This window comes from Micropterus dolomieu, linkage group LG13 (genome assembly GCF_021292245.1).
Source record: "Micropterus dolomieu isolate WLL.071019.BEF.003 ecotype Adirondacks linkage group LG13, ASM2129224v1, whole genome shotgun sequence".
In the NCBI taxonomy this organism is placed as follows: Eukaryota; Metazoa; Chordata; class Actinopteri; order Centrarchiformes; family Centrarchidae; genus Micropterus; species Micropterus dolomieu.
The window spans coordinates 2485300-2507371 of record NC_060162.1 but is presented as its reverse complement, the minus strand read 5'-3'; the positions used below and the strand labels follow the sequence as shown (position 1 = coordinate 2507371).

The 22072-nt window shown below is 42.0% G+C and overlaps 1 protein-coding gene across 4 annotated transcripts in view; it reads left to right on the top strand.

Annotated features, from left to right (window-relative positions):
- mef2ca (myocyte enhancer factor 2ca) overlaps positions 1-22072 on the top strand; it is a 52261-nt gene that overhangs the window by 10135 nt on the left and 20054 nt on the right. For 2 of the 4 annotated variants that reach the window (XM_046067056.1, XM_046067053.1), the window contains exons 3-5: positions 5826-5930; positions 14390-14562; positions 18393-18596. In XM_046067056.1, coding sequence (XP_045923012.1) covers positions 14509-14562; positions 18393-18596 — 258 coding nt within the window. In that variant the 5' untranslated portion in view covers positions 5826-5930; positions 14390-14508. Of the gene's footprint in view, positions 1-2490; positions 2566-5825; positions 5931-6062; positions 6360-14389; positions 14563-18392; positions 18597-22072 lie in introns of those variants that run through there. The other 2 variants (XM_046067055.1, XM_046067054.1) reach the window with 2 other exon arrangements.

The following is a 22072-nucleotide window of genomic DNA, read 5'->3' as shown; positions in this document are numbered from 1 at the left end:
CACCCCAATCACCTCCTTAGTCAGACTTTTCTGTTAAATATCCTACACCTGCCTTAACCGTTCAAAAGTGATGCTTACGCTTCCCTCGGTGCGTTGAACTAAGACGCAAAGGGGCTTCTCAGTGTGTTACAAACTGACGCCCAAGGGTCTCGACCATGCATGCACATGTGACAAGTTGAGAGTTAGAATGTTTTCTTGAAGGAGAATAAAAACTGTTCAAGCAGCAGACAGTTACCGAGACAAGACTTTCACACAGTTTGTCCTATATCATAACTAGCTACAAACTATGTCTCTTCAAGAAAAGAAGGAAAACTCGTTATTGAAGGACAGTCCTGAGAACAAAATGTCAGGGGGCAGTAAACGACACCGTCCAGAGAAAATAAAAGAGGCTCACAGAGATATTTTGGCTGGTTATCCTGCTAACCAGTAGTAATCCCCCAGCTTTAAGAACTATATATGTATATAAATTTCACCTGAACAATAGCCAGATTTCCATCCAAATGTGGCTCAAATTTTAACAGAATTTCTACTAAATCTGCAAAATGTGAATGTGAATTTTCACTGAACACATTTTAGGCGAGAAGTAAGCACTCCTTTTTATTTCGATTGGTGCTCAGTAATTGTTATGCGGGAACTAACGCCAACGCATCACTGATGCCAGACAGATATCTAGATAAATATCTGGAGCCGTCTGCCGACTCGACATCCGCATCCAAACCAAGGAGAGCAGGCAGCTGGCAGAACTTTAAGACCCCCGTTACAAGACGGCAAGTCGTGTTGTCTGAACAGCACAGCGATCTGCCAACGTTGAACGTCGAGTCTTCACTGGGCTTTAAGGGAACATTAGCTAGCATACAGCCAGTGGTGCTCATTCACCGCCAACATCTAGCGTTAGTTAGCATGTTAATATGTCCGGGGTTATTTAGATATGCTCTAGCTGGTCACTGTGCATGTATTGCTAGATTATATTAAGATACTGATGAATGACTGATTTATTTATTTTGCTTTGCTTTGTTGCGTCCGTCAGCGTTTGGTACCAATGCACATGGCACCCTTTAGTGCCATTGTTCAACGCTAAAAGTACTACTATAACTAACCGAAAAGTCCAAGTAAGGAGGTGGTCGGGTGTAAAGTGGGCCAAAAAAACAGACTTTTACCCAGGAGACCAGTGTTTGTTTCCCATGTGAAACAAAAATATTAGTGATTCCTTTTAGTGATGTTATGCAAGTTATGTAACTTACAAAAGTAGCGTTACTTAACTTACGTAATTAATCGCGTAGTTATTTTAACCCAAAAGGTGTTGCCTACACCTAACCAAACTGCAACGTTTTGCGACGTTAACCACTAGTTTTACTTTGAAAGTCTAACCGGACGTTATTCATTCTTACTAACTTGACCACGGAGCCCTACACGTACAAAAAGAGTCGCCAAAGGGTCTTGACAAAGCGCCCATATATGAGACCCTGGGGCGTGAACGGGTTGCTTGAAACGATGGAAAACCATGTGGAAATTATGAAAATCAGACATTTCTGTTAGTGTCACGTGTTAATGTGAGGAAGGTTACAGGCTCCTCATCGTTTCTGACGTAGGCTACGTAGCACTTTGCTTTTCTGAATAACCCAACAGTTCCAGCTCAGTCAGCTGGTAAAACTGTTTAGCAATATTTTGTCTGCTTTTCCACCTTTTTGTTTTTTATGCCCAACTTGAAAATGACTTATATGACCTGACCCTGAGGGATGTGTGTCCGCTCTCTCGCCTGCCCGTCCTGCCTGTTTTACTTATCTTTGGTCCAGAAACCGGCGGGCGGGGGGGGAAGTGTTGATTTAGGGCTTTTTCTGCCACGTTTCTGAGCCGAGATTCAGTGGATTCATAGATCATCCAAGTCCACTGAGCCCGCTGGTCTCTCTTTCCTCGCTGTGACAGGAGCGGACAGCTGAGGGTAACCCTCCGCCCAGCAGATGCTCAGTGTGCTGATATGTAGGACATGCTCACAGGATTGATCTCTCTCTCTCGCTGCATGTGTAATGTGTAGAGCCCACGGTGTTTGGATCCGTAATCCGGGGCTCTTAGATCGAGGCCCATGGAGGCCCCGAGTGTCAGCAACACATCCCCCCCCCACACACACACACACGCACACACACACATACTGAAACACACACATGCAGCATCACTGACACTTCAGAGCTAAATATACCTCGAGTGACAGCGACAGGTGACCAGGCTCCTCCACAGGCCGGCCAGCTCGGACACTGGAGGTCACAGGGTGTGAGTGTAACAGGGAGGGTGTGTGTGTGGGGGGGGGGTTGATGGGACGGAGGGGGTGGCGTTTGAGCATCAGGGTCTGACGAGTGTAGACTACCTCTGCTCAGTGCGGACTGAGCTCAGATCCAAACGCAGCCCAGTTCTGGGTCCCCCCCTCTTGAAAGCCAGCTGGTCTGGCTTAATGTTGCTTTTTATTTTTTAAAAAAAACCTTTCTTGTTTGATACAAGGGATCGACCGAGCAAACCCACAGCTGGAGCTGCTGGGGAACCTTCCAGGTGAAGAAGACAGAACAAAAAGCACTGGTGAGTGGACTGTAACCGGAGGAACGCGTGCTGGTGGATGACGCGTGGGTGTTTAAACACTCGCGAAACTCAGAACAAAATTGGAGTTTTGCTAAATGTTGGTGAAGGGAAGAAGGGAAAAGATGTTTACTAGACAGGTAGAAAGTGTTGAAGATGGAAACTGAATATTAAATTAGATTAAAGCAGGGAGTTTGTTTGTTGTACCACCTGGTGGCAGCGGAAACAAGCTATAAACTGACCTTATAAAGTTTTTTATGGCTAACGGGTTAGCAAACAGTTATTTACACATGCAGCACTTTAAGATTAATTTGGAGTCATTTCACTTGACAAATAAAAGTCCGTTATTCACTTTTGGTTTAGTTTCCGGCAGCTCCTGAGGGACATATCTGTCTCTTCAGCTGCTAAACGCTCCCCTAGGTTCACCAGCTGGTCCGTGTACAGAGGGTTTATCAGTAGAGCCTGACCTAATAGCAATACATGGCCAATAACGATATTGATATTTTGACGAGCATTCAAGTCTTTTGACCTGAAAACTAAACTCGCTCTCTTGTGGACAAAGTATGACGAGATGTTTCTCAGCAACCTTAAACATATTTGTGACATTTTTGCGCTGACATTTCTTGTCACTTTTTCTCCGACATATCTACATCACCATATCTGCAATAGGCTAATGTCAGCCAATATATTGATCTAGCTATGTTTGTTTAAAAGTGCTGAGGGAGAAACCAAAGCAATTGGCTCAAAGAAGCCGAAACACTCGCTCTGTGATAGTTTTCTGTAGGTTTGTCTTTATGAGTGACCACTCACTGTATGTAGCTTGTTGGTAGGACTGATTTTTGTGTAGGTGTCACTTTGGGCTCTGGGTTGCTGAAGGACGTTTGGTTGCTGACGGCATTTCTCACTATTTATAGAATTTTTACAAACCAGACAATGAATCACTGTAAACAATAATCAGCAGATTAATCCACAATGAAAATAATCGTTAAAATAAAGAAATAAGATTCTCAATGAGTAGTCTGAGAGATTTTTGGTGATGGCCTTGTGAAATCACAGACCCAAACAGTTTTATACGTCACAGTGTTGGGAGTTTATAGAATTGCTCAACATGTGGTTTGTGTTTGCTGTTTCTTTGTTTTCTGCCTTTGCTACTTCCTCATCTTCCTCCATCTCTCATATATCCCTGTGTGTGACATCCGCACTCACATTGTTTCTGCAGCAAAAAGAAGACCACTGCATTAGCCTATAGCCTAATGCGTGTATTAAGAATTAAACTTATATAATATTGCAGGAACGCTGCATGAATCGTGCATAGAAAAGATTTCTGCTTTATTTGTGACAGTTGTGCTAATTCTGCTACGAAACGACAGACGACAGTGAATTCTTATTTTCTTAAACCCGTTGTTAATGTAATTTAAGGTCGAATAACAAACAGTTTCTATTTGAATTTAATTAAAAGTTATATCCCGATGTGTAGTAATACAGAATATACATAAACCTCACATTTGTGGTTCTGGATTTGAAAAGCCTGTCCCCATCGATCCCTGTTTGAGGGCCTTGAAGTTATAAATGATGCAAATTAAAGACAGTTTTTATGTAACGTTACTCCATTAAAGGGATACTTGGGGATTTTTAAGTGGGGCTGTAAGAAGTACTTATACACAGTCGGTGTATTACCTGCAGTAGCTGGAGGTCAGTGGTTTGTAAAACAGAGAGTTGGAAAGAAGATAAGCAATGGACTGCTGTGTGTGTCAGCAACTAAACATATTTTAGCTACCTAAAGGAAGGCCCACAAAAAAAAATCTATATAAGTTTAAGTTATTAAGTTAATAATTTTCAGCAAATACCTCGTGTCATACATTTATTTCCATTTATTTAAGTTTCTCCTATAAGTCGAAATAGGCCTACTTAAGTTTTACTTTTCCAAACGAAAGAGCTGTCTGATGGCAAAGTAAAGCGGTGAAAATATTCTAAATGTAGTGTAGGTTATAATGCTTTCAGTCTTGACACTGCGGCTACCTTTGTTGTATAAATATGGATTGTGCCTTTAAGTTTTTTGCAACATCTATCAACTTTGTGTTGAAAAGAGGTGGGGACATAAGGGCTCAGATTAGAGGTGTGACGATACACTTAGCTCACGAGAGGTGACGATACAAGAGAAGATATTTTAACTGTATTTTGAAGAAATGTTCAAAGCTGAAATATATAGTTTGGAGGTCTGGGGGTCCTTGACCTGAAACTTTTGAGCATTAAACACTTGATTTCCTGCATTCTGGAGATTTGTTCTGCACCAATTTATGGTGGAAATCTCTTTATTTATACAAAGGGGGAAACAAAAATTCAGCTGGCAGGTGACAATTCAAAATATAAAAATATAATGACACATCATGCAGTAATCAGTAGCTTGTGATTGGACAATGCACATTTGTTTCCTCTATAGTTGAAATGCATAGCAGGTTTTCTTAAAGCATTTTCATTTGTTATTGAACATTTGTTGTCGCAAGATTTTTATCAAAACATTTTAATAATTTCTTTTTTAAATGATGAGGACGATATCAGCCATTTCAAAAAGTGGTGGGGACATGTCCCCAGGGTCCCCGGTGTAAATGACACCTGTTGGGTGGCTGTGGTGGGGCTCAGATTTCTGTGCTACACTACTGGATTTGAAAGTAAAAGAAAACTAGAGTTGAAACGATTAGTCGATTCACAGAAAATTAGACTTTTTAATGTTTTTGTTATTCAGTTTTGGTTTCAAATGTGAAAATCTGCTGTTTCTCTGGGAACTGAAGTTCTTTGGGTTTTGGACTGTTGGCCGGGCAGAACAAAGGAATCTGAGAAACATTTTTCATGACATGTTTTACAGGAAATGATTAATCGATTGGATAATGAAAATAACTGTTAGTTGCAGCCCTGCTGTAAACATTACTGGACATAGGGTAGAAGTGCAGATAAGTAAATGTGCACTCTTAGTAGTGTCCACTGAGAGGCAGTGCTGAACCTCAGACACATGACAGCACAATAAATGTTTATTATCATAGTTTTGAGAGCGTGCACGGGTTGAAAACATGACTTAAAATTGTAAAAAGATGTCTCACGCCCCTTCAACTCAGATTTTTTATTACTTTTATTCTGCTTTATTTCACACAACATGGGTTATTTCACGATCCTAATCTACTTCTTTCCTCTGTGTCTCTGCGCGTGCGATGGCACGTGTGTGCGCGCGTGTGTGTGTCTGTGATGATGCCGCCTCCTGACGCGTCCAGGTGCTCACTGACAAACCTGAGGGGCGCGTGCTCCAGGAGACACACCGATGGACTGAACCGCTGGACGGAGACACGCAGAGAAAGTCACGGAGGACATGCGGAGAGGTAAGCGTCAGGACTGCGTGTGTGTGTGTGTGTGAGAGAGAGAGAGAGAGAGAGATGCGGGGCGTGCGGGCTGGACACGCCATGTAACGGACAAACAACAGGAAACAAACAGAAGCGGGATGAAGCCGAACCCACACATCCTCTTCCTCGAGTTTCTCCGTGGAGCTTTATTTCCTCCCCTCGCATCAGATTAGAGAAGTTGAAGCGCGTCTCTGCGTCTGGAGAACTTATGTCCAGTCTCGTCTCTCTCAGCTCGAGCAGTTTGACGGTCAGGTTGTAGTTTGGAGTCCCGGGGCTGCAGCTCGGGTTGCGGGGCTTTGTGCGTAGCTTCACCCGGGAGAGACGGGTGGAAACCTTGGGGAGCTTTTCTGTCAGAGACCAGTGCGCCATGCGAGGAGTAAAAGTGCGACATTTCCACAGCAACACTTGGTAAGAGATGTTATAACTGGAGAAAGTTTATAACTTATAGAAACTATTCTATCCACTGTTTATTATTCTGATTCTGATCGGGGACTCTGTTAGAATTAAATTCATCTCCCCTCATCAGTGATTCCTTATGAAGCCTCAAAATGCAGCTGAGTCGTACTGGCTGTGTCGCATGTGAGTGAGAGTTGTGCGCTATTCTACCGATCAGGGCCGGATTCAGCTATTTGGGGGTCCTAGATGCAAATTCAGGAACGGGGCTTCCTTTGTACCTTAAGCCCCACTCAGACTGGGTTTATGTGTCATGGGGAGGTGGGGTGATTTTAAAAAGCCATCAGGAGAGCAAGAGGCGTGAAATCTCATCAGATGTGCTGCAGCTAGGGTCTGCTGTTCTCTCTACAGAAGGGATTTAAAAGCCTGTTTTGGTTTATAAATAAGTACAAGTATCCTGTGGCTCAGGAGCTACAGCGGGTCGTCCATTCATACAGGGTTGTCTGTTTGATCCCCGGCTCCTCATGTCCTCATGTGGAAGTGTCCGGTTGATAAGCAGGTCAGTACCTTGCATTGCAGCTCAATGCCGCTGGTGAGTGAGTAAAGAGCAGTCCATTTACCGTTTACATTTAGGAAAATTGGTGCAATTAATAGAAGCTGAATTAGCTGTTAGTGGCTGCTGTTTGCAGAGAACCCATGTATGCACAGACATCTATCACTAGAGTACTGTGATACCGAAGAAAACCTAAAAACATGATGATTCTCAGGCAGGTTCTGCAGCGTCTTTTTTCTCTATTTTTAAGTGGAGTTGTGGAGGTTTATTCTGGATGGACATCAGAGATAAAGATGTCCTCGGGAAGTGTTCGTCACACCGAATATGTGTTTCATGTCAGATCGGACTTGAGTTATTATGGCTCTGAGAAGGGTTGTGATTCTTAACTGAAATTCTCCCCTTCAGCTCTCTGTCTGTCCTGTATTGTAGAGCTATTCCTTTTTAAAGCATCAACAATGGTGCAGTTAAATTGTAAAAAAAAGGGTAACACAAAAGTTCCTGAACTGAAGAGAGGCTGTATCCCGTAGAGATGTTGTCTGTGTGATATCATTCACGTATGCTGAGCATGTGGTGCGGCGTCTGTGCCACAAAATGACTCATCCACTGCTTATAGAGGGGTGTCCCTAACCAAACCACATGTATTAGATCGAGTTACCTGCCTCGACATTACTGAGACCTTAAAAGGGACTTTAACCAGTAATTTAAATCTGCATTTGTTTGTTAAACTTAATGACACACTTTGAACTTTGTTGACAGTTTGTCATCCATCCCAACATGACGAATCTGCTTTTTGCACTCTGACAACGCACAGGTGTTTTGCAGATCAGCTGTTTGTTCCCCTGCTGACTTGAAAAGCCCCCTAATTTTGCCCCGAGGTAAATCTGTGTTTACGGGAATATAATCTATGAAGGATAACGTGTCCCACCACAAACGCTAGTCTCCCACAGATGAGATGGCTCGAACTTGAGTGACTTCCCCTCAGTAATAAAGGCGGTTCACAACATATTGTTTAGCCCCGGAGGGTCTCAGACAGAGGAGGGTTTTGTGTGCCGCTGGTTTCAGTTTTTTCCCTGAACTTTTCCACTCAATTGACTTCTTTAGTAATTTTGAAACAAAGAGTCCTTAATTTCAGATAGAAGTAGTGAAAAGCAGAAATGTCCAGCTGTCTTTGGCATTTTTTATTAGCTGTTTCTAGCTAGCTAACGGAGCTGACTTGTTTTAAAACTCAAACCCTGTAAAAGGGTCTTAAATATGCACTTGATGGCAAAGCTAGTTGTCCCTAGTATTAATATTAAAGATGGATAGATCTAACATGATCCTGTTTGAATGTTTTGCTTCTGAAATACTCATTTATAAGAGAAAAGGCTTCTATGCTAGCTGTACCCCCCTGTTTTCAGTCTTTGTGCTAAGCTACGTTAGCCAGCTGCTGGTTGTAGCTATGATAATACAGATCTAACTCAGCAAGAAAGCGAATAATTGTGTTTAGCAAAATGTTTTGAACTTATTATTCCACCCTCTATTATGGCTTCATTAGTTTCATTAGCTACATTTAGTTACAGTTAAGTCTAATGATCATTTTCATTATCGTTTTAATCTGTAGATCATTTTCTCAGTTAATCAATTAGTTGTCTGGCCCACAAAACGTCAGAAAATGGTAAAAAAAAAATAAGAAAAAGAAATGTCGATTAGTGTTTCCCAAAGCCCAAGATATAACATCCTCTGATGACTTGTTTAGTCAAAATAAACCAAAGATACTAAGTTTCCTGTCATAGATGGGAAAGTAACCAGAAAATAGTCACATTTAAGAAGCTGGAATCAGAGAATTTTGCATTTTCTTTCCTTAAAAATGAAATTGATTACAAATTAGTTGGTGATTAAAGTAATAATTGACAACTAATCGATTAATCGACTAATGATTGTAGCTCTGGTTACAAATAAGATGGTTTGGCCTCATCTTCTTTTCTTTTATCGATTCCGAGTTCAGTTCCAGGTAGGTCTGAAAAAGACTGGACATCGGGCTTCCTGAAACTTCCCTGAGTGGATCACATGGTACCTTTCGAAACTGTCCATCCACCTCCTGTCTGAGTGCCCCATGCAGGAGAGCCTGACACCCCTCCCCCTCCACCAGCCCCCAGACAGAGATATGCAGAGTGTCCTGCCAAGGAATACAAGGGCACCGCCGCATGTCACCCATCAGCTTTTTGCTCTCAGCTGCGTGGACACAATGTACAGCACATATGCAAACAGGCGCACACGTCCACATAGTCAAACTCTCTCTCTGAGGTTCGGCGTGGTGGAAAGTAATTGGCGAGGGAGCAGCTGAGGACTGCGTGAGATGGCTGATTTCCATCTCTCCCTCTGTAACAGTCTCTCTCTCTGTCTGTGAACCAGAAACCCGTCGTATTGTTGTTGCGGGGGGGTAAAAAGTTCAGTCTTTTATTTTTGGAGTCCGTCTGTTTTACACTGAGTCTATAAATAGCAGGGAGGTTTGTGCGGGTGGGTGTGCGGGGAGGGTGCGTTTGGTGGAGATTTGCTGTCAACCTGGAAAAGATCAAGCGGTGCATTAAATCACACCTACGGATACAGCACACACACACACACGCTATGATTTTTATTTAATGCAATCTTCCCTCAACATCACAGCTCAGTTTGACTTAAAATTCCCTTTTTACGACAACATGCTGAGTGCGCTCGTCTGTGAGTGCTCTAAATTTAAACCGTGTTGATCCTTGTACTGTTTTCCTGAAGCGAGTTAGGCTCACAGGCAGCGTGACTCAGACACTAGATATTCATGTAACGCTCTCGGGCCGGCATGTTGCTGCTCGCCGCATATGATTCTGATAGTATCATGTCGCTCCACGCAATCAAAGGGTTTGGTTTGTTTTGGCAAAACACATCAATTATGTTCATATTCATCCACAGTGCAAACGAAGCAGCAGAAAATATCAGAGAAGGTTATCAAGGCTGCAGCTGATGGTTATTGGCATTGATTGATCTGCTGCTTATTTACTGGAATTAATTCTTTGTAGACTAAAGAACGTAGAATCTAAATGTAGCATAAAAGGAACTACAACTTAATCTCGTTATGCAACCCTGTGTGTAAAATGATAGATAGATAAATCTAATTTAAAATGTCAGAAAAATTATTTTAAGTTGTTTAAGCTGTGATAAACCAAACCAACCATCATCAGAAAAGCATTTGGGAGTTTGGGAGTCACATGTGGCTTGTTTATGTGTTTTGACGGGAGAGGGTAAAAAAAAAAAACTTGAGTCTCGCATGAAAATCAGGAGCGTTGAGTAAAAGATAAACACACTCACTGCTGGTTTTGGTCGTTCGGTTAGGAAGCAAAATATGGAAAATAACCAGACTGAACCTTTTTAATATGTTAATACTGGTTGTTTTGCGTCTTTAGTGGTTTCTCTGTCAGAAATGCAACAGAAGAAGAAGAGCAACTCATATGTCCGTCTACGACCTGCAGGGTGCGACAGCCGAAGCTACTTTTTGGGAGCCTTGCTAGCTTGTCTACGTAATTTGAATCCCGCGAGACAGTTGTGGACTCATAAATGTACAGAGATGCAATTATTGAATGTCTTGTTCGCGAGTGAGGGGACAATGGAGCCACTATTGGCCAGAGAATCAGAGCAGCAGTGGCGCTATTGCATTCTCTCTACCGTTGTGACGAAAAGAGAGTTTCGTTTATACCCTCACAAATGGTTATGAAGGCTGGTTCATGACCGAAAGAACTAGAGTACAAGAGGCTGAAATGGTTTTTTCGCAGGAGGGTTGCTGGTGTGTGACTTACAGAGAGGGTGAGAAGCAAAGTCATTAGAGCCGTTGCTCCTTAGCGTCAAAAGGGAGGTGTTCTAGGTACGTCCAGCTGGGAGGAGGCCATGAGTGTCAGCCGACATTGGGAGAAAGGCTGGGTACACCCTGGACAAGTCGCCAGCCCATCACAGGGCCACATAGACAAACTAACAGTCACACCTAAGGACAATTTCAGAGTCACCAATTAACCTCCGCGGTGCACCTGGAGAGACCCACGCAGACATGGGGAGAACATGCGAACTCCGCACAGAAAGGCCGGGACGACCAAGGTTCGAACCCACAACCCTCTTGCTGTGAGGCAACAGCGTTAACCACTGCGCCGCCCCCGACCCAGAACCAGTTTGGAGTCTGGGAACGCCTCAGGATCCCCCAGTCAGAGCTGGTTAGTGTGGCTCGGGAAAGGGAGGTTTGGGGGTCCCTGCAGGAGCTGCTGCCCCTGCAACACGACCCCGGATGAGCGGTCGAAGTTGGATGGATGGTTTAGAGAATGTAAATGGATTGAATGGTCATTGCTGAGGTTTGAAACAGACAAAATCAGACAGATAAAAGATTAATTATTCTTTGATTCAGTGGAGAAACAAATGCCAAATCTTTTAATGGTTCCAGCTACTCAAATGTGAGGATGTGCTGTTATTCCGTGTTTTGCATCATAGTTAAATGAATATTTTTAGTTTGCTGGTCAAACAATGAGACATTTATAAATGTCAACATTGGAAAAAGTTTTCACTATTTTTAGACAAAATAATCTGCAGATGAATAAAAAGTGAAAGCAATCGTCTGTTGTAGCCCAAGTCTTGTTTAATAAAAATCTTAATAACATTAATAATGATGATGGTGATTAAGAGATGGGGGAGATGAAGCAAAACGGCAACATTTGAAGAACTGCGTTGACTTGAAAGGAGCACTGCAGTCTGAGAGACCACCTTACGTCTCCACGAGTCCCAGTTTCAGTCTCCATTTCATCCCGTGTGCCTTCCGAGGGCCTTCACCTCCTGAAAGCCAGCACGCCTTTTCTTTCCTCGCCCTGCTGTGATGACGACCCGGAAAGCTGCCAAGAAGATCTGCCGTGTGTGTGTTTGTGTGTGAACATCCAGTTAACTCGGCGACCCAAGCTCTTAATCTCCGCTTCAGGAGCAAGACGCAGGTCACATGGCACGCACACGCTTTCAAACACTACACGCTCTGCAAGGTACATCTTTAATCCAAACCAGTAGAACAACTTAAACTAGTATAACGTAGTTCCCCCACTTGTGTGTGCCAGTCCTGTGGTTCATGCCCCGTGGCACACCAGAGATTAACAAAGGATTTTTTGATAGAGCATATCACATTCCTCTGACGAGGATGGTAGGCGTCTTGTTCTTAAACGTCTCCTGCTCATGGCGATTAAAGGGCGATTGGCTTAATGTGAGGGGTCAGAGTGAGAGGTTAAGTGAGTTAAAGGGTCAGCTGTGGGGGCTTCTGTCTGAAGAGAAAGTGTGTTTTTGTGTGTGTTGGTGTTTCCACATGGTCAAAAACTTCATCATGCACTTCATGTCATAAACACGGAGCAGCAGGCAGCGTGGGTGAAACAGGAAGCTGATTTATTACAACATATTTTTGTGGTTTTAGTTAAGTTTAGTTTATTGGACAAGATAAAAAGAGGTATAATCGAAGACTTGCAAGTGAACATATTGTCAAGGATAACAAGAAAATGTTGTTTGGTTTTGGTGTCCCATCAGCCAAGGTGAAAACAGGCGACAGAAGAATAAGGCACATACAATAACAATATATACATTACACTTTACAATGGCTTCTTGAACTACTATTACATGATGCTTCATACAATTTTAATACACATTAATAAGTAATAAGATGAGCGTAGAGCGTGGTACAAATAGCAAGCAAGCCCCTTATTATATCGAGACGCTCGTGTCAGGTATGATAACACTCCCAAGTAAAAGCTGAGATCTGGAAGCACGGGGACGGTGATCAGTCAGACGATCAGACAGCTTGGAAACAGGCCACAGTAAAGACAGATAATCTACATCACTTCATTTCGAAGCAGGAAGTCGGCCTGTAATCTGTGATGGGCCAGTTTGTTCTTCGCCTTCAGTCTCTCTTCCACCAAAGCTGGAATGATGCTTCTCTGAAGGCACACCAGAACATCTTAGCGCACCTGCACAGAGACACAAGAGAAGGGGCTTATGGGTAACCGCAGGTCACACAGCCTCGCGGGACAATCCGACAGACACACCTCCCAAATCTCAACAACGTGTAGAGCGAACCTGTGCGTCAGGCAAGCTTACTGGTTGATCCTACGTCCTGTTCCAGCATCAGACTACTGCTGCCGCTGCTGAAAATAAATCCTGGTCAAGGCGTTTTAATATCGTTGTCCATCTTGTTATTGTCTAGTTGATACATCTAGGTAGGTAGGTACATTTATTTATCACAAGATAACAGGTTATATAGTGAAATTGATATTAAAATGAAATTGAAATTATATAGTGAAATCGCTGTGCACCATTCCACTAAACTAAAAACCACTAAATTCTTCTTCTTATGAAGCACTAGGGCTGGGCAATAAAACAATTACTGCAATATTATTTTCTTCAATAACAATATAATAAAAGTTAAATATATCATCAATGAAAGTTTGATTTAATTCGTTTGAATCACAAACTAATTAGCACTTAATTTTTCTATTAAGATATTTATTTAGTTGAGGAAAAAAGCACTGAAAAAAGCTTTACTAATCGTATTTAAAAATAAAAAAGATTTTATCGTTATAGTTTTGAATGTTCTGCCTCAGATTTGTGAAGTGATCCACTGTTTGTTCTGACCATAAACAAAAGTTTAACCACACAATTAACCATCCGGTTTCTTCAATTTTCCCTCAGGACCAAAAATCAGCCTTTAAACTCTAAAGAAATAATGATCTGACATTTATCCTTATAATTCGATGATAGTAGACTTTTTTTGGCAGGGGGGGGGGGGCATTTTTCCCAGCCCTATGAAGCACACTGTATTAAATCTTCTTGTCTGAAATGTGCTGTGTAAATACATTATATTAATACTATTAATGACATGAGTTTCCCGCTCGCTCGTCCCGTCTCGGCTCCACCCAGAGAGGAAGTTTTCTGCACGAGCGGTAAACACAGAATCCTGTCTTCAAATGTGGTTTCTCAAAACCCCCCTAGATGTGTTTTTTTTTTTTTTATATAGCATGATAGAGCCAAACTCATCCGTCTTTATTTGCATTCTGACAAGCTCGGTTGTTTCACTTCCTCCTGAGGGCACAGTAAACCCCCAGAGGAAGCTGGGTTTCTGGGTGTGTCAGGGGGATACAGCAGCAGTGAATGGACGGGCATGCAAGCAAACAGACAATGTGCTGCCTGTCTGTGCGTGCATGGCGGTTACGCTCTGCATTGTAGCATGACGTGACACCCGCACGCAGTCAACTTCTGGTAATTAAAAGCGGCGCAAATACATGTTTTGAGTTTTGTTTTGCTTCTGTTGTAGTTTTTCATTGCTGTGGAAATGCGTAGATGTTCACACGCCAGCTCTCCAAGCGTGACACATAATCCTAAAACCAGTTTGTCCTCCTCCTGTGATCCGTGTGTGTGACTGGTGTGCATTTTGTGATGTTTTTAAGCCCAGTGATAATGTTTTTGTTCTTGTCTTTGGCAGGAGCCAGCAGTTTTGGGATTGAAAAGTGAAAACGTGTGAGCAGCTGGAAGTCAGTCAAAGTAGTCAGAAGAGAAAACGTTTGTGAAAAAGAGGATAAATAAATAAAACATTTCGCCAAGATGGGGAGAAAAAAGATTCAGATAGCGCGGATCATGGACGAACGGAACAGACATGTAAGTATACTGAAGACACGCACCCGGTTATGTTGATGTGTAACACTTCAACACAAGTCTGCCGCAGCACAAGCTGAGAGATTAAATGTGCATCTTATTCACCTGATTAAAATCACTGAAACATTTCTCACGTGAACATCAGTTCTCAAGGTGCGTTCAGACAGAGAGGGTAGCAAAGTTTTGCCCAAGCAGCAAGCAGGGCTGAAAAATGAAGCCCAAGTGGAATGGCCACGTCGATCTCCTCAGACCCCCACGTCAAACAGCCAAGATGACGATGGGAATTTGGCATTTTGGCTGCTGTTGTGGTGTTCAGGAACCAGAAGTGACCCTATTTGGATGAGTGGGTGGAGCTGTGTAGGGTGTGCATTGCTACGCCTGACGGGTCGCAGTGCTTTCTGGTGTCTGTTCCTCTAAATGGGGCCATAATTTACTAAATGAACATCATGTTGTGTTGAAGAAGACTTGAAACTAGCAACTGAGACCAATAACTCATTACGAAAGTGTTTACTGAGGGAATAAATCAGCTGAGAAGTAGAAACATTTTTTCAGAGACTTCTATAAAATCACACTTCATTCTGCAGCCGCTGGAGTCGCCCCCTGCTGGCCGTTAGAGAGAATGCCGGTTTAAAGAGCTTCACTTTTCAGACCCGGAGGTTCCTGCTTGGTTTTTACCCCAAACAAATAATGTACCCACTGTTCGTTAGCTGTAAACTAGCTAGTCTGTGTCTGTGTTCAGCTCAGCTTCTTGTCTCTGTACATTTACAGAAAAGATTAATAAATAAGATTAAGCACCCGTTTTTAGCTTAAATTAAAAGATTTTAAACTCGCTCGGACGCATCGTCAAGTCTTCCCATCGTGATGCAGCAACAGAGTTTTAAGGGAAAAAAAGCTTTGTAAAACCACAAAAATAGTGTCTCCTACCTTATTTTAGCAACTTTTGGATAAATTAAAATCCAGCAAAACACCCTCACATGTGAGCAAAAACAAATTCAACTTGTCTTGTCCGTCAATGCAGTGCACATGTTACACATGACAACATAGACCGCAGAATTTGGCATCTAATACAATATGAAATTGGTGAGAACATTAATTTGGAGATTCACTACAGAGAAGGGGGGAGGCAGCGTCTCTCTGGTCCGGTTCACAGGAAGTAGGCTGCAGGTTTAGCTTGCCATTGGCTGTCTATTTCTGTTCGAATTTCTGGGCACGACGCTGCATCCTGGGCTTAGCGCCGCCCAAGACGATTGTTTGAAGTAATATAAACAAGCCAGAGCGTTTTGTTCCCTCCTATACCAGAATGATATGATAGTCTGTTCAGAAAGACCTTTCTCCAGCGCTAAAATGAAGTGTGGAGGTCTGGCTGTGTGGGACATCTCTCAGGTCATCTTTAAAATCCATCAGTGAGGGAACAGTTTAACGCACTTTCTCCCTTTCGTACTCCTCCTCTCGTGAAACAGGAGTTACATATCACGTGGGCTCTCATGTTTGAGTAAAGCTGTAAGAAACGTTAACGTCCGAATGACTCACTCTTAACAGATAGATGAAGCCAGCAGCGTTGCACATTCGATATCTGAAAAGGCCTTTAGACCCTCCCTCACACACAAACAGTAAACCAGCCACATGCAGAACTCAGAGACACACTGCAGTTCCTCAAACTGGTGATTCATGTCATATGATTCTCACAAGCTGAATTCTGAGTCTACCAAAGCCTGCTAGCTCAGTGCAAAAGATATGACAACTGAGTAATAAGAGCTTATTCTCAATGAGGCTCACACACAAATGCACACATACGAACACACACACAAGTCTGGTCTGGGGGAGCGGTTCCTCTCTTCCTGTTATGACAGGAAATGCAGGCCCATATGCTTCCTGACCTCCAATACCAGGGCAGGATTGACCTCGTAACAGTCCTTTCCTGGACTCTGTGTGTGAGACGTTATCTTTAAAGCAGCAACCAGTGTGTTTGTAAGTTTTAGCTCCTCTGTTACAATCATAAAGGGTTAAAGGGGAAACTACAGTTTACTACAACTTGAGTTTTCTGCTTATAATAACAACATACTTAATTGCTGAGATCATTGGACGCGACAGTGTCGCTAAAAATAGGTCCAACAGGGCAACAAACGCGAGCAGACAAGTAGGAAACCTTCAGGTTAATCAAGCTTATTTAGAAGACAAAATAAAGGTGAGCAGCAAAATCATGACCCGAACTGTCCGTTATAAACATCCATCACAGACCGACTTCCTGCTTCAACTTTGACCTACTGTATTTATTGTAGTGTGCACACAGTTTTCCTGTGCGATAAAGGATTATTACAAACATCTCAGGCGCACTCGCTTTCTGTTTTACCTCCAAATAAAGTGGGTTAAATGACCTAGATAAACTAATGGCTTGTTTGCAACCTGCCTGCTCATGTTTCTTGAACTTCTGAACCTATTTTTAGCTGAGGAATCAACATAGTGAGTTCAGAACTGATGCAGCCCAAGTTGTAATTCACAGTAGGTGCTATTTTCCCTACAGTTTCATGGCAGCCATTGGTTTCCATTCTTTGCGGTGAAGTTTTAAAAATCAATTATCAGACTCTTAAAAAGGATTTGTGTAATCCACCACAGTGAACATCAAGTCTGCATTTAGTTACATTATTTATGTGCGGTAATGTTGTTTTAAGTGCAGATTGATTTTTACAGTCTGCGCTGCATCTCCTCATACTGTGCTGAAAGTAATGGAAACAAACGGTAGACACAGTACACCCAACTTTAAATCAAAGTATTGAACTAAACAAAACATTGACCCTGATGATGGCGTTATTACAGTTCATCCTGAGGCGACCACGAAGGTCTGAACCACATTTCATCACAACTAGGGCTGGACGATATGGGCAAAAATGTTTAAAAGCTTTTTTCAGTCCTTTTTCCTCAACAAAATAAACATCTTCAAAATTATTCCTAATTTGTGTATGTTTCAAGTGAATAAAATCCAACATTTATTGAATATTTATTGAACATTTGTTATATTGTATATCGCGATAATTATTGTTTAATTATCCAGCACTAATCACAACCCATCCAATAGTTGGTAACATACACTACCGGTCAAAAGTTTCAGAACATCCCCGTTAAATGGTGCAAAAGTAAGCAACTTTCAAGGCTTCATTATCTTCCACTGCTGCAGAACAACCAAAGAAGGTAAAGTTTAGGTCAACAAAACTGAGAAATAGTGAAATTTCAAAGATTTACAGTTTTCAGGGATCAAGTAATGATTTAAAAACTTCAAGTTATTCTGCAGCAGTGGATGTAAATGAAGCTTTGAAACACATTTCTACAGTAAACACCTTGGAGAACAGCCTGTTCATACACCTTCAGAAGCTTCTTTTATACAATATTATATATTTTATTAATGAAGGAAGACAGAGCAGCTGGTCATCAGTTGATCCTACGTTAAAATGAACAAAATTCCTTCATTTAATTGTTAATTATATACCTGAAAATGTCTGTTTTGGTGACGTAAATGTTGTTTTTAACTTAGGCAGTTTGCTGCTTACTTTTGTACCATTTAAGGTTTTTCACTGGACTTGAACTACTTAGATTTACATACAAACTTGAAAAACACATACATTTCATAGCAATCCATCAAATAGTTGCTGCAATATTTTTAATCTCGACCTAGAGGCACAAAAACTTTAGTTAGTTTGCACAACATTCGATGTCACTGCTGTGGTCCTTTTTTAAACCAACAATGTTTCAAGATGTCCCGAGAGAGCCACTAAAGTAAAGACATCTGATGTAGTTTCTTTTATCTGTCTTTACCTTTCTCTCTTTTTTTTTTTCTCCAGGTGACATTCACCAAGCGCAAGTTTGGTCTGATGAAGAAGGCGTACGAGCTGAGCGTGTTGTGCGACTGTGAGATTGCGCTCATCATCTTCAACAGCACCAACAAGCTGTTCCAGTACGCCAGCACCGACATGGACAAAGTTCTGCTCAAATACACCGAATACAACGAGCCCCACGAGAGCAGGACCAACTCCGACATCGTGGACGTAAGTAACACGCACGCGGATATAAACAGGTTAGGGAGAAACAAATATAGATATATACAGGCATTAGGGGGAAACAAATTAGTCGATTAAGTCTTTAGTCGATCAACGGAAAACATTTGCTGGTTTTCTAAGTCGTGTGACCTTGAATATTCTTGGGGTTTTGAATAAGACATTTTCAGTATTTTAAGACATTTTATAGTCTAGATGAGTAATTGATTTATCAAAAAGTAAATCAGCTGATAAATCCGCACTGGAAACAAGTGTTTAGTTTAATCTAAAGATACATTTTTCGTTTAGTTAATCGAACAACACATTATGTGAATCGACGTGTTTTGGTAATTTCTTACGTCGATGAATCACCCCAGCCCTAAATTTAATTTCGATAAATGATCCGTAACTCAAAGCCGTGTCGCCTCTTTGTCAGATCTTTCACTCAGACCCACAGCTTCGTTTGGAGTGCGTGAATGAGACAGTACTGTACAGACTGAACCTTGTTCTGCTTTGACTTATGTAATCGTGTTAGGAGAACACAACAGCAAGTGGATGCACTCACACTCTGTGGACACGTGCACACACTCACACTCTGTGGTCACTTGCTAAGCACACAGTGTCATCGGGGTCAAATCTAAGCTGTCAGAAGTCAAAGAGCAGGGAGGAGTCTGACGGCGACAGTAAGGAGCTGTTGTTCTTTCCTGTATCTCCTGAGTCATCTGTCAGATATAACTAATACAGGTGCAAATCATTGTTTCTAATGACAAACGTTCCTAATTTGATGACAGCAGCGAGAGCAGGGCTTGACTTTTCTCCACATGTTAACAGTTAATAACAAGATCACACACTTGTGGACACCTTCAAAATAAAAGCTTTGCTCGTGGGCTTCATGTTGAGAAGCAGACGGCGAACGTGCTGCTGTGTGTTTGTGAGTTCACTGCGTGCACATGTTCATGCTGGATGTGGTTGTACCTGAGCTTTCCCCTCCACGCGACCCACCGCATGGCCTCTTGGCCAGCGCCGTCAGAAACGGGCTTACCCGCTCTCTAATCCCCTGTAATCTACCACAATCCTGTTTAGCTCGTTACTATAATCTGTCCAGGCAGCAGTGTATCCACACACTCTGACCCAGCCGGGTTATTTACTGCTGTCACTGTATCTGCGTCCACGTTTACCACTGCATGACATTTCCTCTCTCGCTGCTCTCCAGCTTCCTTTTCCAGTCTGTCCAGATTTTTCTCCTCCTTTTGTTTTGTCCCTTGTGTTTTTGCTTTTGTTGGTTTTGGAGGGAAAGTCTGGCGTTTAGTTGCTTCTTGTTAATGAGAATATATCATTTCAACAGCATCTCACTTACACACTTCCTTCTACACAGCCTAAAACTTTTGCCCCTAACCTTGTTTCTGTTGACACAGTTTATGGCTCTTAAATATTAAATGGGTCGTTAAATCTCTGCAGAGGTTTCTAAATAAAACTGGAGTGACACCAGGAGTGAAAAGTGTCTGATGGTTGTGCCACTCTTAGTGACATATGCAAAGATCTACAACTGTGTGCCAGTAATTTTCTCAATGAATCAATTAAAGCGTCTATAAAATGTCAGAAAATAGTGAAAATGCTACATGTCTTTAAACTGCATAGGCTATATGGGTTGAATTGGCTATTTAAATATGCAGGAATTCAGACAAAGAACAGCAAAGAGAATCCGGTTTTCAAAATAAGACACCCTGTGCAGACTCCCGATCGTACATCAACAATAAACACACAGATAAAAAAACAACAGATTAAAAAAAATAAACAATTTAACTACGTAACCATAGTAGAAGCAGAAAAATCAAGGACTACTGAACAGGTAAGCAAAATCTGAACAAATCAGCAAAACCAGGCATGCAAAACACTCTTATTCTGAAATTTTCCATGTGGATATGCAACGTTAGCCTGCAGAGAGCGGAGTTAACTGAGAGCTGTTATCTGTAGTTGAAGCACACAAATGACAAATTAACTGATTGGTGAGTTGGGCCGTAACAGGAGACGCATGGCGCTTGTGATCGGTGAGCAGATCTGTCGCACAAGGATGACAACGGAATAAATTTGTAACTGCAGGACTGTTTTAAAGGGATGCGCTGTATAATTAACGTACATTTTAATCGCTGTCTTCGCGAATAGCTAATCGCGTTCTTTCAAATCGCAATTTCGATTTTAAAACGATTAATCGTTCAGCTCTACTTGCAAACCTACATTGACATCAAAGAAAGTCGTGCGCGTTGATCGGTCCGACTTTCTGCGACGCGACCCAAGCCGACTAGACATGTCAAACTCTAAAGACTCCATCCGACTGACGGCGCACATTGATCCAACAGTTGGTGTTGGTAACAGTTGGTGTTGGTGCAAAGTGGGCTTTAGTCTGAAGGACAGTTCACTAACATGTTAAGTACGGCTGCAACATACCATTGTTTCTTTATCGATTAATTCACATTTCATCACATTTCCCCGAAGCTCAAAGAGTCGTCTTAAAATTGCTTATTTTGTCCAATCAATAGTCCAAAACCCAAAGACTCTTCATTTACCATCATAAATGACAAAGAAAAGCAACAAATCCTGACATTTAAGAAGCTGCAAATGTTGTGCTTGAGAAATGATTATGGATTATCAAAATAGTTTGCAGTTTATTTTCTTTCAATCGACTAATCATTCTAATATTACGTTTATTATGATACGAGAAAGGAAATGATTCATTGATTATTAATCTAATTGGCATGTCACTGTTGGTGTGATGCTGACTACTTCCAAACAGCCTGTTACTCTTGTTTCACTGACGCATGCAGGTGGTGTACGGCTCTCGTGTTATTGGCCCGTGCTTTTTCTTAGTGATGCGTCACGTTGAGACGTTACTGCTGTTCGGCCGGCACATGACTCATGAAATCCGACTTGTTCCACTGGAACATGCTGCTGCTGTGTGTCACATAAAGACAGCCACACAACACTTACAGGCATTTTCCACCAACATGGAACTGGCTCTGTTCAGGTTCACGCACCTGATTTTGAACCGTTCTGAGCATTTTGACTTAAAAATAAATTGGTCCGTCATGTTCTTGTATTAAAATTGTATTATAAAGATAATTTATTGTAGACCGCTGTCACCGCAGTTATGAACACGCAGTGAAACGGCTGCAATGTAATCCTTGCGGGCAATTGCTTCCCGTTAAAGTATGTCCACTAAAGTGCTTGTTTTTGGACAGGCTCAGTTTATTATTACAGATGTCAAACATTATGGAAAAGATCTCTACAGAGAGAGTAAGATCCTTTTTGTTTAATCAGAAACAGTCGCTATATCACTCTCGTCAAAGCCACCAGACTCCATTCACAAAAACAGAAGTTTTACCTCTCTGGTCCACTGCTGCCTTTAGTGGGTTCTTTGTGGTATTCCCTTTAAAAGACCAAAGTCACACAATAACACAAACAAACTTACCGATCGAGGCGTCGGTAGACCA